The sequence below is a fragment of the Syzygium oleosum genome, unplaced genomic scaffold (assembly GCF_021117445.2).
Source record: "Syzygium oleosum isolate NSW1041296 unplaced genomic scaffold, Sole_v2.1 Sole_v2.18, whole genome shotgun sequence".
Classification (NCBI taxonomy): Eukaryota; Viridiplantae; Streptophyta; class Magnoliopsida; order Myrtales; family Myrtaceae; genus Syzygium; species Syzygium oleosum.
In genome coordinates, this window is record NW_026607502.1 from 4,460,923 (window position 1) to 4,480,488 (window position 19,566).

Sequence of the window (19,566 nt, forward strand, 5' to 3'; positions counted from 1 at the left end):
CAGCACCTCGCCCGCTTCCCAGTGATTGCTTCTCCGTGGTGCCGCACTACGACCGAGATATTCTGTGGCCGAGTCACCATGGTGCTGGCGAGAGGGCGAAGGGGTCCAAATTACTAATAGCAAAAAAAAAAAAAAACTCACATTAGCAATTTAGAATTGGTAGGATGTATTATGTATTACTATGTTCTCATGTTGCTAACTAATTTCGGGCCGACTTAAAACAATTTTTAAGTTTTGGAATAGCTAGAAGGGTAATAAATTAGCAGCCGTTTATAAGTGTGGGCTTTCTTTCTTAATTGGGCAAGTTACTAACAAATATGGCAAAACTTACTTCTGATTACATATAAGGCAACTTACTTTTCATAATGATGAAAAGTCACAAAAGATGCATCAAAGATACCCAACTTTTTTTTTTTGTTTTTCCTTATTTTGAGGTCTGGACTTTTCGATATATTACTATAGACGGAAAATGACACAAATAGTAACTACTTGCCAATATTATTAATTTCTAAAAAGGATAGAAAAACTCACATTTTCATTTTAAATTTACAAATAAACACGGTAAAAATAATTTGGTACGATATGTCTCATACCACTCAAGATGGTCCCCCGTTAACTGATTTCGGTTTTAGCCAAAAAAAAAAAACTGATTTCGGAATGATTTAATATTATTTTTAAGTTTTCAAATTGCTAAAAACCTAATAAATTACGAAAAGTCACTAATATTGTATCAAAGTTACTAGTTTTTTTTCATGATTGCTTATTGTGGATCTTGGACTTTGGATATATACCATATAAAATAATAATAACATGTACATCTCGCTACAGCACCTCGCCCGCTTCCCAGTGATTGCTTCTCCGTGGTGCCGCACTACGACCGAGATATTCTGTGGCCGAGTCACCATGGTGCTGGCGAGAGGGCGAAGGGGTCCAAATTACTAATAGCCAAAAAAAAAAAACTCACATTTGCAATTTAGAATTGGTAGGATGTATTAGGTATTACTATGTTCTCATGTTGCTAACTAATTTCGGGCCGACTTAAAACAATTTTTAAGTTTTGGAATAACTAGAAGGGTAATAAATTAGCAGCCGTTTATAAGTGCGGGCTTTCTTTCTTAATTGGGAAAGTTAGTAACAAATATGGCAAAACTTACTTCTGATTACATGTAAGGCAACTTACTTTTCTTAATGATGAAAAGTCACAAAAGATGCATCAAAGATACCCAACTTTTTTTTTTTGTTTTTCCTTATTTTGAGGTATGGACTTTTTGATATATTACTATAGACGGAAAATGATACAAATAGTCCCTGAACTTTAGCCTAATGTATAATTTGGTCCATGAACTTTTAATTTGTTCAATGTAGTCCTTGAACTTTAACCCAATATGCAATGTGGTTCCTGAATACTTAATTTGTTCAATGTCATCCGTAAAATTTTGGTACATGTTCAATTCAATCCATGTACTATACGAAAATATTCAATGCAGTCCTTTTCATTAATTCAAGTTCATGGACTATATTGAACATTTTCATCTAGTTCAAGGACTGAATTGAACATGTACAAAAAATTCAGGGATGACATTGAACAAATTAAAAGTTTAAGAACCAAATTGAACATTAGCCTAAAGTTTAGGGACTACATTGAACAAATTAAAAGTTTAAGGACCAAATTGTATATGAAGTCAAAGTTCAAGGACAGTTTGTGTCATCATCCATACTATAAATTGTAACCACCTTGCCCGCACCGTCGAGTGATTATTGCTCCATTGCGCTGCACGACGACCAAGATGATTCGCTTCGCGACGATCGAGTCGCTGTGGCAGTGGTGGGGGCGGCGGCGGCGACGGCGACGGGTGGCGATGGGGGTAGCATGCTAGGGTTATTTTTATTGTTGGGAAAATGACACAAACAGTCCTTGAACTTTGGCCAAATGTGCAATATGGTCTCTAAACTTTTAATTTTTTCGATGTGGTCCCTGAACTTTAACCCAATGTGCAATGTGGTTCTTGAACTTTTAATTTGTTGAATGTCGCCGCTAAAATCTTGGTACAAGTTGAATTTAGTCCCCGAATTATGTGAAAATGTCTAATGTAGTCCTTCTATTAATTCATGTAATTCAGGGGACTATATTGAACATGTACCAAAAGTCTAGAGATCACATTGAGCATATTAAAAGTTCAGAGGACACATTGAACATCATGTTAAACTTCAGAGACCACATTGAAGAAAATTAAAAACTCAAGGACCGCATTACACGTTAAGGCAAAGTTCGAGAACTGCTCGCGTCGTTACCAGAAAGATCGGGGTGCATCCGACAGAGAGTGCCCCTAGAGTTTTTAATTCCTTTCATTATTACTTGTCAAATCATCACAGAAATAAATAAAAAAAATAAGAAAAAAATGTATATGAGGGACGCGCACGCGAGGGGGAGCGCTTTCTTCCTCTCCCGTTTCTTCCCACCTTCCCCCCGCTAAACATCGCTCGCAGACTCGCAGTGCCTCCCCGTGGACTGCGCCAGCGATCGCCCCTCACACAGTAGAGAGAGAGAGAGAGAGAGAGAGAAGAGAGAGAGAGAGAGAGAGAGAGAGAGAGAGAGCTCGCTGCTGCAGCAGATTTCTCTTTCCTCCTCTCTCTTCTCCCATTCCACAACCTCCGGCCATGGCGGACGAAGCTTCCCGCGGTCCCTGGTCCTTCCTGGTAATCTCTCTGTGCCTGCGCGTGTGCGTGTGTCTGCGTGTGTGTCGTGTCTCCGGATTCCGGACTTGTTTTTCCGGAGGCGTTCGGCTCGTCGAGCGATGGCGGCGGACGGCATTGCGTCCGCTGGAGGACTCCAACTATGCTGGAAGCTCCGTTTCGGCGCCGGACTCCCCGCGGAACGCTCCGCTCGGAGAGGAGGCGCCGCGGCGGCTCCATCGGGGTGGTCGATTTCTTGCTGTCGGCCCGATCACGATCAGTAGTGAAGAGATTGATTCGGGACGAGCGGTTCGCCCGGTTGATCTCAGCGTCTTTGTCCGCATTCGCGCGCTCTTCTCTCGATTCGGAGTGGGCAAAATGTCAATCGTGTCTGTCGGACTGCGGACTTTTGATTGGTTCCGGACGATTGTGGTTATAGAGTGGGACTTTTGTTGCGGGGGGAATCTTATGTGATGTGTTTTTTTTGATGCGAAGTTTGCGAAGAAGAAGGAGTCGCAAGACGGTCAGATTGACGACAAGAAAGCCGTGTCCAATGGGAATCATGCGAACGGCGCGCCGAATGGTAATGGATGTGTCAAGAGATCGGCCGATTTGGCGATCTATGAGCAGTACCAGAGCCAGGTGAGGTGTTCAACTCGCGCGACCGACTTGCGATGTCTGCTTTGGTGTTGTGTAAGTGGTGTTTTGTGATGTGCAGGGTGGAAACTCTCTGCACTCAAACGGGGCCCCCGCGAGCAGAGTCGCTGAGAGGCCGTATGATTTCTTGGTTGATTATTTACTCTCCTCTTTGATTAGTAGTGTGTTGCTGTAAGTTTCGGACGGAATGCCTGATGTGAGGTTCTGTCTGCCTTCAGATCATCCTATGATCACCAAGCCAACATGTTTATCATGATCTTTTATTATGCGACGGGTGTGTTAGAATACGACATTAGTACTCTTTATCAGTCTCAGTTTGACTTGAACCTGGATATTTAACTGTGCATTCGCTGTTAAGAGCAACTTATTCAATGTGCTCATGAAGTTGATTTTTGTCTCACGACCACTGAATTGGTTTTGGAACCATGCGACTGGATCGATTTCTCACCCTTCAATCATTTTGGTGTTTTTTTTCTTTCCATTTTCAGGCAAAAGCCTCTATTTCCTCCCTTTGAATCGCCAGAAATGCTCAGTTTGGCCGAGAGTTTGACCAGGTAATATGCAGAACACTGGATTGGCACTTTACCTGATAATGACTTACAATAGTCATATCACTGTAATTATCTTATCATAATACCAAGTGTTTGGTTCATTTCCATATTCTACCAGGGATATCATTCGTGGGAGCCCAGATGTTACATGGGAGAGCATCAAAGGCCTAGAAAATGCAAAACGCTTACTCAAAGAAGCAGTTGTCATGCCAATTAAATATCCCAAGTGATCATCTGCAATTCCTTGTCAATCATTTCATCCTTTGAATTTATTTATATATGTTCTTATGGGTTCTGCTTTCCAACATTGGTTATTTTCACCTGTTTGAACCTTGGAAAGAATGTGGATAGTATAGTAATTTTGTTAGCAAATATGTTGGTCATTTTGCTTGGATGAGATTTAGTTTTGGTTTCCTGTAGTTCTCATGGAACTGATTCACCTTCTTGAGGATAGTGGAGTGTACTGCTTGGGCTAACTTATGCTTTAGCTCTTTGCTATTAGTGTTAGGAAGTCTTTTTTGATATCTAATGAGTCAAATATCTGAAAATATTGACCTTTGAAATCATTGAGAGTTTGTTCATAGTTTTGGAAGAACTGATATAAGAATTGATATAATGTTTTACTCGGGGAAACTTAAAAGAGGTACCTATTTCAAGCTGCACTGAAAATGCATTTGAGTTTTTCAAATTTTTCGAGCTCAATTTTTTATTCTATTTTATGGGGAACCACAGGAATCGGGATGTTCTCGACTAATATGATTTTCGTGAAATTCAAGAAAGATTCAAATAATTTTCTGTATTTATACATCATTGTCCTGATCTTAATATCTAGTAACTGAAGCATGTGTTCCCCTTTGACTCTAGGTACTTCACTGGTCTTCTATCACCATGGAAGGGTATTCTCCTGTTTGGTCCTCCTGGGACGGGGAAGGTCTGATTTTTTAACATATGAACTTTGTGCTTCTTATATTTGCATATAATGACGCTTGTTGAGCTGCTTATAATTTAGTCTCTAATGTATGAAATCTAACATGTGATTTACAAGAGGTTTGCTGGGAGTCTGGCAGAGCATGTTCGTGACTCTTTACCAAATATTTTATAAAATTCTGATGTGAAGTGAAGGGAGAGATAAGAATGATAGTCTTCCAGTCATTCAACGTTTTATAGGTGGAAAAAGTCCAATATACTAACTGTGTGATTCATTTCACCAGAATCGAGGACAATTGAATAGCAGAGCTACTTAGTGGAATAAGCCTTGGGTATTCTATTTCTTTTAATATTTGTTCTATAGTTGTAGTATTTGATTTAGGGAAAACCCTTATGGGCTTTATTAAAGTTCCTTTGGAAACATCAGGCTATTTTCTGGTAGTTGTTGCATTGGTGAAGCTATTTCATGTGAGCTCATAGTTAAAAGTTCCATGAAACACGTAGATAAAGACTTCTACGTGTTCCAAATTGTCTCGGATGATTCAAAGTATAATAGGAGTCTCAGCATGGACACTGCGATTTGCATCTGTATTGACTTCGGTTCAGTTGTGACTTCAAACGTGATCGTTTTGCCAATTTTATGTCTTACCCATTTAGTACATCTTTGGCACCTTGATGACAGTGTAGAATTAGTACCGGGTAATCATACTTTCCATTAAGCTCCGGCTTTATTTGTTTGAAAATGTCAGACTTACAAATCTCTTTCATGGAAAAGCAATTATTTTTCTAATTGATGTATTAATTTGACAATGCTTTCTCAAAACTGCTGTCTCAACGTGAAGGACAATCAGAAAGCGATGTATGGTCTGAGATATTTATAGATAAAAGCTTGTTCTTGTCTCCTGGATAAGACATGCACATGCATGCTGGGTAAGTCTGCTAATGAATGTGTTGTGCAGCTATGAATGTCAGTGCAATGCTTGTACAGCACTCTTACTGTATGCTGAACATGCAGCACCTAACGGTCCTGTGAAATGGTTGAGGAGAGAAAGAAATGCTACTTCTCCTGCTACTCTAGGCACACGTATTTGGTTAAACTTGTAGGTCAAGACAAAATTATAGTCAAACATGTTGCAGATCCAAACAGTTGTAGAAATCCATGTTATATCCTGGTAACGAGTTCTGAACAGTTAAAGAAGATGATGAAACTCTTGCCAAATCCTTTCAATTATTAGATGGCTTAGCAGGAAGATGCAGTATTTAAGGCTGGTAATAGTATGGTCGTTGTCATAATTGTTGTCGTCGGGGTCATAGTGATTGTGTTCCACCTCAATGACGTAAATGAACTTTCTGACTCATCTCCGGGTAGCTGAATTTTTCTAAACCACCGTATCTGCAAAATATCATGCATACAAATTGTTGAATATTGACATGTCGAGATCTGTAATATAGTCTTTTGGATCTTGAAGAGATGGGCCTTCTATTTTGCTTCCTTTGGAACAATTCTGTTAGTTTCTGTGATTGTTTCTCCTGTGAGATCCATGTGTTCTTTAAAAAGGCATCTACTATTGATAGGTTAGATGACGGGGGCCATCGTATGACTGCTGTCCACCTGTATTTAGTGAATTGACACTTGATTTTCATTATGTACTTTTTTCGCCTGGTAAAAGGCCATTCTTTCTCAGGCCGGGTTAAAAAAGGCCTGCTGATTAATCTTGGAATTATTGCATGGTTCTTCTGTTGTTTGTTTACTTTTTGAACTGATTGATGAATTAACTTTCCTATGTTGCAGACTATGCTTGCAAAGGCCATTGCAACTGAATGCAATACTACTTTTTTTAACATATCTGCATCATCAGTTGTCAGCAAATGGCGCGGTAAGAGTCAATTAGGATTAACAGGTCACACATCTCTTAATTTCTGTTTCTTGTTGGGTCCATTATTATGGATGAGGCATTTTGAAGAAGGCTTGCCATGTCAGTTTGTGAAGGATGATGAGCTCTTCTCTTGGGCATTTTTTCTCTCTACTTTAGAAAACCGAACACAGCCTACTTCTTTGACTTGCTGCTCTGAAGCACAATAGCACAATCTTTGGCGAAGTGAAGATTTGTGTTATATTGTAACTTTTTTGTGGAATCCATGCATGATATGGTAATGCAAATTTACTTCAAGTAAAGTTGATTTCCCTTTTCTTTATTATATGGCAGGTGATTCGGAGAAGTTGGTGAGAGTCCTATTTGACCTTGCTAGGCACCATGCACCATCAACAATATTTCTTGATGAAATTGATGCGATCATTAGTCACCGTGGTGAGGCACGTAGTGAGCATGAAGCTAGTAGGCGTTTGAAGACTGAGCTACTTATTCAGGTGATGTTCATTCCGTACTGTTCTATATTCCTTATTCTGGAATGATGTAGATGGATTGATATGTTTCTCAGTGCCCATGGTATGTTATCTAGCAATATCCTTCACTGTTTTTGGTTGACCTGTTTCCCTGCAAGTTCCACATCAAAAGTGACTCATTTGCAAGTTTATCTCAAGGACTTTGGAAGATGATCTATTTATGACTAGTGGTATATGTGCTCTGCATAAAAATTGATTTTTCTGCTATCTAATGGTATCGTTGTCTATCAATTGGCATCAATGTCAAACTTCGACTTTCTTAAAGTACTTTTGGTTTTAGGGAAATCTTCCATTTTTAATTTAACTATTTGTTGACAATCTTCTAGAATCCGTTTGCCACGGTTCTACCACTTTTCGGAACGAGTAGTGGTACATTAATTCAATACCGATATTGTTCTGCTTTCATTTTTCTTGAAGTATAGTGACACTTAGATAGTGTAATAAAGACCTCATTATACTCTGCATTAGGCTATGTTTGGGAGGAAGGGAACAAGAAAATTGGGGTGGAAAATGCCTCAAATTTTAAATCTTCCCTCTGCCTTCTCACCAAATTTTAAAATTTTTATAAATTTTCCATCCAAATTTTCATTCCCTCCATTTTCTCTACTAACCCAAACATATCTTTTTTGAAATCACGTTGTCTCTTTAGATTAAAGCTGCCACATTCCTCTTACGCTTATGCTATGTTTTGGAACAAATTATGGAAGGAAGGAAAGAAAGTTAGGATTGAAATTGGTGGAGGTCAAAATGGAAGACAAGAAATTTTTTTAATCAATTTTTTTTGGATGGGAAGGGAAAAAGACTGATAGGAGAAAGTTAATTTATGAAAAAAATGGTGATAGTATTAATATGAGATACTTTTGTATCCGTTATAAATTTGAAATTTCCGTAGTATATGACTGTTGTGGAAATTTTATGTCAAAGAAGGAGACCATTTTGATAATCTTGTAATATTATTTCTAGGATGTCACAAGTCAATATGCAACCATAGTTAAAATTAATGAAAAAAATAAAATTGAAAGCCAAGTAGAGGAAAATATAACAATGATAGTTCGGATGGAAAGTTGATGACAATGTTGTATTAGTTTACAAAATCAAAGGGTACAATGGGCTTTCTGCAGCAAAACTAACATAAATAGTGTACTTGTATCCCAATTTGGGGATGATAAACAATGGTGGGTGGGCCCAAATTGAATGTTTATACTCTTCAAAATCAGATCCTATATTTTCTACAAGTGTCCCAAATAAGCGAAAGTCTCTGACATCAGCAACTTTTTTTCAACAATCTGTCCCTTCACTTCTACCTCTTCTAATCACACGCTTGGCCTGATCTTGAAAAGTTTGCTAACTTTTTAGCACCTCTGATGCTTGGAGACAATTCTGGGTGAGACATCAAACAGAAAGAAAGTCATGAAAGAGAAAGGTTATGTGTGAGAGAGTGAAAGGGAGTGATTATATGATTTAGTTCATTGGGCTAAAACCAAATTCTTATAAACCCACAGGTTGGCTTAGTGATTAAGGAGAGAACATGTATGTGTGAATATAAACCCATGTGTATGACGAGGGTTGTGTTCTCTACTCCAAGAATGCAAACAACCCCACATTTGGGACACCTACTCTTGTTTTGGCCTGTCTCTTATTTGGTCGATGAGATTAATGAGGTATTCAATGGGTTGAGGGCATTTTGACATTTTTCTTAATGGTAAAAGTTTTCTGAAAGTACAATTATATCTAGCAGTTTCCTGACGATATTGAATGCAATATTTTAACTGTTTTTACTTTTCAGTAGAGGGAGGAGGCCCTTAGTGTCTCCCAAACTTTCTCCAATTATTTATGAACCCCTGACATGAAAGTTCTGTCTAATTTTCTCAATGTGATTGCAATGTTCCACCTGAAAATAATGCGTGCTTAATCTACTGCAGATGGATGGTTTGACGCGGACAAATGAGCTTGTGTTCGTATTGGCGGCAACTAACCTCCCCTGGGAGTTGGATGCAGCCATGCTCCGTCGTCTTGAAAAGCGAGTATCCTTATTATGTGATTGTAACTTTTCATCTTTTTAACTGATATGCTAAAATTGAAGGGAGGGAAATGATTTGATTCCCATCATAAAAATAGTTAAAAGAGTAACTCTGTATTAAAAGAGTAACTCTGTATGACTCATGCTTACACATTTGTAAACGTGTGTCTTGTACAAGATTTGTGTAAGGAAGAGGTTGTCATCCTGATCAAATGCTCTTGGTTGCATGACAAATAGTCAGTGTGCCTGATGGATGTATGTCAAACTAGATTTAGTTTATTAGTATGCTTAAGAATCCTCAAGGATGTATTTTTAGTACGTTCAGCTTGATTGCTGGCTTCTGTCTAATAACATCTTGAAAGATTAATATGATATTAATATGGAGATCTGTACAGCCATTTGTTCTCCTTTGACTGCTATAGATCCTTGTGCCACTTCCAGAACCTGAAGCAAGAAGAGCCATGTTTGAGGAGTTACTACCCCAAGTACCTGGTGAGGAGGCACTTCCATATGATTTATTGGTCGAAAGAACTGAAGGATATTCCGGTTCAGACATTAGGTTAGTATCCAAGGAGGCTGCTATGCAACCACTAAGAAGGTTAATGGCACTTCTTGAGGACCGACAGGAAGTGGTGCCAGAGGAAGGTACACACATTTTATTGACTATAGATAGATAATTTCTTTGAGTTAATATTTTACTACATATTATTGTGTGACATCATAATAGTTTTAGACATGCATATCCATCGAGGTGGGTAGGTGCCTTTGCAAGATATTGATACTTGTCTTGAGGGGAGCATTGTTCTCTTTATGTTGTTCAACTTCAAAGTTCAGGTGTTGAAAGCTGTATGCATCTTTAGTTCCTCATGTTTTGCAATTTAAATGCATAATTAGTTAATTACTTGTAAATACTCATCTTGCATTTATGCCTGCTCAAATAGGACACGCAGAAGTTTCTCTTTATATATCTTTTAAAGTGTTTGTATTCTTTTTGAAGGAGGAAAATTGAGAATTTGATTATGTTAATCTGATCAATGAATGTCTTTACATTATAGAGCTACCGAATATGGGACCAATTAGACCTCAAGATATGGAGGTGGCTTTGAAGAACACGAGGCCATCAGCTCATCTCCATGCCCATCTCTACGATAAGTTCAATGATGATTATGGTAGTCAAATACTCCAATGAAGGCACCAAGCATCTTCCTGATTTCAACATTCATGTGTTCTAAATCCAGCAGATTTGCAACATCAGTTGATTTGATTCTTCTTCTTTCCAGCTGAAAATTTATGATTTCCTTGGCTGCGATAGACTTGTGTACTATGGCTTTCTAATTTCTGTTGTTATTTCTAGGAATAGTAGCTTTATTGAACTCGTAATTATAGATGGTCGTGAAACTCTTTGTATAACGTTTCTAAATTCGTGCGACAATTGTGTAGGTGATAAATCATTGACATTGACAACATTGTGAATGTCATTAGCCCAATTTCATAGGAGGGACAAACTTTCTGATTCCTAAGTCTTGTCCTTGGGATCTTTCATGACCTTGATCTCTATTCTACTTAACCCACCTGTATTCCTAAGTCTTGTTTTTTTTCCCCTGGAATACAAGAGCTTGTTGATCACATGCAATTAGTACATTCTTTTCTTACAGCTTCTAGAATACAGGTGGGTTATTCATTGAAGCAAGATTATCCCCTAGAAAAATTTGAAATGCACCAAAGTGCTATACTGTGAGATGCTGAATTGCAAATTCATCTCTATTTATTGGGGGTGTAGGCAGCAATGTTGGATGCATTGCGTACTTCTAACTTTAGTCTCCCATGGAACCAGATCACTTTGAGCTTTCAAAACATTATCGACTGTTTGCTCTCAAAATTGATAGTCCTTCTAGGAATTTGCCTTTGCAATACCTTAGAATGGCTTCAATGGAGATTTCAGTTTACGAGATTGGTGGTGCCGCTTAAATAAAGTTGGTGGAGCTATCCAAGTATAGTGAGATCTGGCTTTTTGATGAGAATTAAGAGGATGCTCACTTGTACTACACAGGCAATGTGGGTGCAACGAGTTTACCGGGCGGCTTTGGCTAAGGAGCTACGGCTTAACCATGTGCTGTACTTTTGGTCGATCTGCTTAACTAGCGTCCATTTTGAATTTACTGTAAGCGCATATATGGCTCTAGGATCTCTCACCAATTTGAATGTTGTCTATGCATATGGCTCCCTGGCATCTCTTACCAATGCTCAATCATCCCATGTATTGCCCCTGTGCTCCCAGCAGAAATTATTGTAGTGTCCTCGTATGCACCTTGATTTGATGTTTGGGTGGTATAGACAATGCATTTGTTGGGTCCACCACCTCTAGAATCCTAAATTGCCTAAGGTTGGAGATGTAAAATGCTGGCTAGCACGTTGGGATTCGATGATGAAGACACATCTCTATACTAATGAGTTTTCGATCGAGAAGACCAGAGCTAGAATCAATCCGAGTCGAGCCTATACGGTACCGAGCTCAAGTTAGACTTGTTTTGAAGCTCCAGTTAATCTCAACAGAGCATGGCATTCCCTGCTCAAGCTCGACTCAAATGGAAAATCCAACATACCTGGCTCGGCTCAATAACAGAAAAATTTCAAATGAGCTCAAGCTCATAAGGGTAATAAACTCGAATATTCTCTCTCTTGAAAAGAAGTGAAATGTAAGTCTTCAATCATCACATCCATATATTCAGGTATGTATTCTTAAGAGTCTTTTGTATTAAAGACAAAAGATCATTTCCTAATAGATTGTAGTATTTCAAATTCTAGGGAGAAAGTGAAAAGTGAAAAGTTCTTTTTCGCTGAAGCATAAACAAACAAGCCCTCAACATTTTAAGACAAGATGTAGAAGCTCGATCAGAGGCTTGCGATGAGTATTTGCGAAAACTCAAACTCGACTGGACAAGATACTGACGGAGCTTTAAAATGTTAGCATTCGAACTCGAGTATCATCAAGTCGAGTAAAAACTACTAATGAGTTAGCTTTTCTGAGGTTCACTCTTGGTGAAAAGTTTGGCAGGGTGATTATATAATTGGGGAGCTTGATGATTATGTAATGTAAACCTGAGAAAGTAAAATCCCTGATCTAGCAATTGGTGCCCGAGCTGACTTCATGGTAGTTACTGTTAATCGGTAAGGAAAGATATACATGACGATTGCAAAAGATGCACGATAACATAAAAGACCAAAAGTTCATAAGGACTCATGCAAAAGTGCTCCAAGGCCTCAGCAAAATGTCACGAAAAACAGCAAAATTTGACAGAAACCTGATCGCAGCCCAACAGCATTGTGTTTAACTTCCACAATATCCCATCAAGGGATCGGCTGTTTTGCCAGTTCGGGCGTCTGTCCATGCTTTTGCAATTGTCTTCTTCATTTCGTCATCACCTTCCTCGTACATATTCTGCAGTCACCAGTATTGGATAACCATGAGTGTTCATCAGCAAATATAAACATGAACGTAAAATAATATATTGCCGACAGTGCTTTTGAAAGGATAATTCATATTTCATTTCGCGGAAGAAGGCAGAGACATGCCCTATGATGCCTTTCTTTTTTCTGGCCAAGATAGAAAAAGCGTTCCAGTATCAAACACTACAAGTAACAGAAATCTGTGACTTATCAAATTCATGAACATCCCTTTAATGTAGCTCAGGTAACTTGCTTTCAGTACTTACGATCCTCAGTGCATGATGACAAGTTGACCCAAACAAGGACATCCCACAAGAGAAACAATGCATTTGCCCTTCTATTAGAGACTAGTTACTAGTCAATCATATCCCTTACTCTTCTGACGAGGGTAAGAACCAGGCCTGACCACTACTTTATCTGTCCATCAAGGAGACCACCATTGGAGCTAACGCAAGACGTTTAAGAGAGACAGATTCCACGTTTGAGATTGAAGTACAGACCTAACTCCTATCTCAATCAAGATCTTGGATATCAAGATTCTTCAGAAATCAGATAACTTCCAGAAATCAAAGATGAAGTAGTTGCTCATGGTTTTCTATATTTAAGGCTAACTCACTCTAGCAGCGTCCTGCTGATACCAGGATTAGTGGCCCCGTTTGGTTCAGTATTTGGAAGGGGCTTTTGGCCTCGAAAGTCCCTTGGGGAAATGCTGAACCGTTAGAAGTCCATTGGCCAAATGCTAGCATTTGGAATGCTGAATGCCCAAAGCTGATCCTGCCAAATGCTAGCATTTGGAATGCTACACCCAAATTTTGTCCCCAAACTACCCTCACTTATTTTGGTTTATTCCGGTTTTGCCCCTCTTGTTACTATTCATCTTCTTCGTGAGGCGGCCGGCAAGGGAGGTCGGCGAGGGTGGCCGACACCAGATCGGGCCAGTGAGAGGCCGGCGAGGTCGGACGAACCAGGCGATGGCTGCTTGAGGTTGCGCGACCGCCCAGGCGCTGCCGACCTGGGTTGCGCGAGGCCATCTGCCGCCTGGGTCGCTCGACCTGTCGACCCAGGCGCCGGCCGCCTGAGGTCGAGTGACCCAGGCGCCGGCCACCTGGGTCGAGCGACCCACGCTGAGGGTCACCCAGCCTCGAGCGACGGCCGCTGGGGGCAGATTTGGCTCACCGGGGGTCGCCCGACCTCGGGCAACGGCCGCCGGCGCCAGATCTAGCTCGCCGGCGGTCGTAGGCCTTCGCCGGCTCCGGCGAAGGGTATGGTAATTTTTTTTTTTAATAAAAAAGATAATTCCCAAAGCCCTTTTGCAAAAAAAAATTTACCAAACACTACTTGGGCTAAAGTAGTTTTACAAAGGATTTTTTACTAAACACCATTTGCATTTCCCTAAGGGGCTTTAACCTAAAGATATTTGCATTCCCCCAAGAAGTAGCATTTGAAAAGTTGAACCAAACGGGCCCAAAGAGAACAACTATGCAAAAGGAAAGAAACATAATATACCTTCATCAAATCCATAATTCCAGCCATGGGATCTTTTTCTTTGTCCATACTAGGCTTTAGCTACAAAAAATGGGAGGATAAAAAGCAACATGAGGAGTTGTATTATACAAGGAGAACTACGCCACTGACCTTAACAACAGATCACTTACCTTGTCCTCCTTGAATTGCAAATCTAACCAGTTCCCCTTTGAGGCCTTAAACAATGTTACAATCATTCTTGTCGGTTTGACTACAACCTTAGATTTCTCTGGCAAAATCTCCTTGTTCAGTTTGGGTATGGTAAAGCGATAGTTTTTCCCTTGTACATCATGGATCTTCAAGTCAAACGACATTGCCTTAAACTCACTTTCAATCTTTTCCTGATCAACTCCCTCCAGAGAAAGATAAATCTGCATCAAAAGGGGAAAAAAAAATCACAGCAACATCAAATAACCAAAAGATCAGTCCAAGCACATTGGATTCAGCAACCTAACATTTTTTATTCTTCACTATCTCAGCTTTCTGAATGCCAAATTGGAAAAGATAGTCTCTACTAGACAATGTTACAGTAGATGAACTTGACAGTGAGACTGATTATATTATTACCTTGACTTTGTCACTATCCTGATCCCAGCTGAAAGATGCAAGTGTGACGTAATTCAAAGCTGGGGTAGTAGGAACCCTTGCTTGAGTTGATATTGGCTCAGGGGTCTGTGAGGATTGTGCAGTAACAGCATCTTTTGACAACTGTAGAGGAAAAGGACCATGAGATAAAAATCCTCTTACCTAAAGGCAAACATTTGAAAAGAGCTCAAATGGGCTCAAGTTTTTCACATGCTCGAAATTGTCTACCAATGCAAATACACCAACAAAATTTGAATAGTATCATTTGGCACATAAAGAACTCCTCTAAGACATTAAAATTCCTTTGACCTAAAGGTTGTGGTCCTGTGAGCCAGAGACAGAAACTTGGAAAAAATTATCAGAATGCACGACTGCATTTTAGTCCATCCACCAATACTAATAAGCGCCGTTGAATTTCAAGTATATACCACTGAAATATGGGTTTCATCTCACTTGTGCTTGCTTTTCATATTTATCCAGCCATTCAAAGATCTATAAAACCATCTAAAGTGTCACAAGTATCTCAACATAAGCCAAATAGTCAGCATGAGCGGCAAATTCATAGCAAAAGTGTCAAATTTGACAACTCAATTGACACGAATAGGTGATGCTGAGCTGCCTATTTCGACAATATGCTCAAGAACAAATGTACGTCATAAACTGCTAAGATATCTGAAAGGACATTACAACATCATTTGTAGACTAACTGAAATTATAGGTAGCAATAGGTGGTTCACATAAGGTAGATTCTACTCATTGTGCTATTCTTAATGACATTTGTGTAAAATTATGATGGCCACAGAAAATAAACTAAGAGGGACCCCAGTGAAAACACACTCTCGAAAAATAAAAATAAAAAACAGCAATTACCCTCGCTTTTTGATTATTGATGATAATTTAGCACCTGGGTCACCTAACAAATTTTAAAGTCTCAAAGCCTTTCAGAGAGACTCTACAATTTCCATCAGACCTTAGCTCTACTAAAAATGTTTCTCAATCTTACAATCTGCTCTAACTTTCGAGAGAATGCAGCGCAGACGCTCCCAATATCAACAGCTTAGTCGGAGGATGAACCACAACATCCCGCAAGCTCACATCAATTCACAGTACTGATGAAGCCCAGCGACATCGAAACAACCACTAAAAAGCACCACAATCGCCGCGCGAAACATTACGATTACTGGCAACGATCTTCAAATCCACACTGCGAACAACCGAACATGGTGGGAAAAAACGGGTGGCCACGAAAACGCTGGCAAAACATACGAATCATCGACCCCAAAATCCCATTTTTCTTTCCCCACTACTTCCATTCCACAAAAGGGGGAGAGACCCACGAAGGAAATCGCCGGGAAAAGACGCGCGGACCAAACGAGACGGCGACGAGAGCGAAATGGAAGAGCAAAGGGAGGACCTTTTCCAAGTTGCGTATCTCCGAGGAGATGAGAGAGACGACGCGGGGACGCTTCGCGATGCTCTGAAGCTGCCGAAGCTCCTCCAAGTCGAGGGCACACTCATCCGCCATTTTCGATCTTCTTCTTCGCAGAGAGAGGCAGAGACAGAGACAGAGGCAGAGAAGGTGGGCAGGTGATGTTCTCTCCTCTGAGGAAGATGCTAGAATCGACTCAGAACTTCTTGTGTAGGGCTTTCTTTTTTCTTTTTTCTTTTTTGTGTCTATTTTATTACATTTACTAGGGTTTTTTTAGAAGCTTCCGGATATTCTTGACAATTCATTATAAGTTTAGAACACCACTTTGGGAGTAAAAATACAAAATTGAGGTGGAGAAATTAATTGTCCTCCTCATGGTTTGGAAGGGTGGAAAATATAGGTGAAGAAGAAAAGAAGGATGATTTCCCTCGTTTTCAATAAAAATAGTTAATTTTCAACTATTTAGTAGCACGTTGAAAGATACGATGAAATCCGTTTTTGGTGTTTGAATCGCATTTATGAAATTAAATCTTCTCAATGTAATGAAAATAAATTCCTCATATAACGAATCGGTAACGCATAAAAGTACGTAACTTTTTTTCTTAGGCAATTACAAAATATAAAAATAAAATTAGAAGAGAAAAATAAAATAAAAATTGCATGTAATATAAAGAGCGGAAATGTCATGCCTCGTACCCTATCTCCCTGAGGCTCGGGCGTGCGACTTCCCTTCATCGGTCATGAATTGCGACGTCCCAGGAGGTATCGCCGACCCATTCTTTTTATGTTTTTATTAACACATGCGAAATCGAATTCTATATCTCCCAACCAATAATACAAATGGGATAGCATGGAAAAAACATGCACAAAAGCGCGCGCGCGCGCGCGCGCGCGCACACACACACACACATATATATATATATATATATATGCATCAACGACCCACATCAGAAATTAGAATAATTACATATCTGTTACTCGGGCCCTTTTTGATTACATCCAACAAAAAAGAGAGAGGGTCGGGGTTAACTTAGCTCTTCTGCCTACTAAGACTACGAACTTTACGACCCCCATGTCTTAGTCCACGGGGTCACCAAAATGCATGATCCGAGTATCCATTCTGAAAAGGTTTAAACAACAATATATAAGCAAATTCAATAAGTAAGACTTCTAAGCCTTGTATAGGAGGATACATCGCCTCGAAAACACGCAAAACATAGGACTTAACGAGTCGATAGCAAAGTTTTTGCTTTGCCTTATCTATATACACGAAAGGTAACCTCATCCTCTCGGCATGCCAAAAACACAATCAAATAATCACGCGTGAATTCTTACCTCCTGTTAGTACGTAAAATTCACACGAATAATCACACGTGAAGCCTCGCTTCTAATTGGCATGCATCAATTATACATAGTAATCTAGAACACTTTTTGTCACATATTCATACACAATGCATCCACACGTGTTCCGATTATTATGACCACTCATAGTCACGACCGACACTCGCATCGATGATCTTCCAACGTAACCGGGCATCGTCCCGCCCCATCAGGCATGGCAACATCTTGACCTCACTCGAAGACGGCATTCATTTAAGAGCATCGTTCCGAAATCTATCCGCGAACGGCATCCGAAATCCATCGAGCACCGTCCCCTGCAATCATACGGGTACGGAACTATTTATGTGATCACGCAAGCATATCAAGCACTCAAGTCAATTATTGTTTTTCATTTAAGTCAATGCAAGAGCGTTTAGTGCTCACACGAATTTCTTTTTTTTGTTCTGAAGTGCTCACACGGTTAGAATATCTAAAATTCGTACACATAAAAATTTACGAAAATAATCACACGTGAACAATTGCAATCCTTCGACATGCGAAATATCCTTGGAAAGATGGACACGCGCAAGATGACTTAAAACATCGGTTTATCATAAATCCATAATTATGTGACAACATGAGACTTTTATTGTACTAAACAATCCTTCGACATGCGAAATTACACATACTTTACTTACAAACCTTCCTTGTAAAGATGGACATACGCAAGATGACTTAAAACGTCAATTTCTCATAAATCCATAATTATGTGACAACATGAGACTTCTATTGCACTAAACAATCACATGAGCACATACACTTCACCTTGATTCCTATAACATATATGTGCATCAAAGAAACATATAAATTCACACGGCAATTAATAACGAGAATAAGAATAGCGGAAACATTTCATGAGCAAACCATACAAAATTACTATACGTGCTTCCTCTTCCTAGAACAAGCAATAATTAACCCTAATAATCACAGAACCTAAACTCGAAACTTAATCAAACTACGAAGAATCAAGTCCTCTCTAAGGTATAGATAATCTACTTACGACACAAGAAATATCATGGTAGAACAAGCTTAAATAAGACTCAACTTAGGTCCAAAACGCGTAGCATCACACTCTATCCAAGGATTAGAAGAACTACTTACTAAACCGGTCGAACTAAGGATAATGACGAACAAACGGCAACGGCAAAGAGTTGTGGTCGGCGGTGAGGCGACGGTGAGGCAACGTGGTGGTGGCAACGAGGACGGTGCGGTGGCGAGCGGACGGCGGCACGGCGGTGGACGGCGAGAAAAGGAGGGCGTGAGAAAGAGAGGGTGAGGGAGAGAAAGAGAGAAATGAGAGAGAATGAGGAGAGTTCCCTTCCTAAGTGTTTTTGTAAGAAGGCCAATAATGCAATTGCATTAAGGAACTCTACTACCTACCCTAGCCTAGGTTTCATTTAATTTGCTCCCATCCAAGCAAATTCATGGCCAAGAGGCTAACTTGAAATCTTCTTCAACAAGTCTGACACTAGGCTTGCATAGCTATTAAAATAGGCACATGCATATAGTTGGGGACTAACCAAGGAAACCAAACAAGAAGCTAACTAAGTTGATCTCCTCCCCTTCCTCTCTTTAGGTGGCGCCCAACCTCCTCAAGCAAGACCAAATTTTGGTATCTTCCTAATCAAAGCTTCTAGAAGGTGCATTAAATGCTAGACTATAGGTTACTATTCATAGAACACTATTCATGCACATGGCACATTAATGTGCAATCTTCTAAAAATCACCAAAGGGTCAAATGTGGACAAGATGGGCTTTACCCTCTTGATTGGTGCCTAATAAGGCCGAACAAGTCCATTGGGCTTGTCTTGGGCACGGACCTTCATTGGGCTTCCAATGCTTGGCTCGTGTTCACTTGTCCGAAGATTAACGGTCCAATGATGCTTAATTAAGCGTCATCCTAAAAGATTGTCTCTTAATCATTCATAAATCGATACTCGTAACTGGATTGAGTTCTGTAGTCAAATTC

General features: G+C 39.8%; 2 protein-coding genes across 3 annotated transcripts; one reads left to right on the forward strand and one right to left on the reverse strand.

The window, feature by feature from the left end:
- The first annotated feature begins 2,533 nt into the window (after positions 1-2,533).
- On the forward strand, positions 2,534-10,752 carry LOC115688937 (uncharacterized). Its single transcript, XM_030614899.2, has 11 exons — positions 2,534-2,697; positions 3,169-3,315; positions 3,392-3,447; positions 3,819-3,884; positions 4,000-4,107; positions 4,746-4,812; positions 6,601-6,685; positions 7,016-7,176; positions 9,135-9,236; positions 9,655-9,877; positions 10,288-10,752. The coding sequence occupies exons 1-11, from the start codon at positions 2,659-2,661 to the stop codon at positions 10,419-10,421; spliced, it is 1,188 nt and encodes a 395-aa protein (XP_030470759.1). The 5' UTR covers positions 2,534-2,658; the 3' UTR covers positions 10,422-10,752.
- Positions 10,753-12,423: 1,671 nt separating this feature from the next.
- On the reverse strand, positions 12,424-16,415 carry LOC115688941 (uncharacterized). 2 transcript variants are annotated; one of them, XM_056319605.1, is made up of 5 exons: positions 16,203-16,415; positions 14,771-14,950; positions 14,335-14,574; positions 14,186-14,245; positions 12,424-12,671 (listed from the first exon to the last, which is right to left on the reverse strand). In XM_056319605.1, the coding sequence occupies exons 1-5, from the start codon at positions 16,311-16,313 to the stop codon at positions 12,561-12,563; spliced, it is 702 nt and encodes a 233-aa protein (XP_056175580.1). In that variant the 5' UTR covers positions 16,314-16,415; the 3' UTR covers positions 12,424-12,560. The 2 variants fall into 2 exon arrangements, with proteins under 2 accessions (XP_056175580.1, XP_030470764.1); XM_030614904.2 differs by having other exon boundaries at positions 14,771-14,911; positions 16,203-16,413.
- Positions 16,416-19,566: the final 3,151 nt, after the last annotated feature.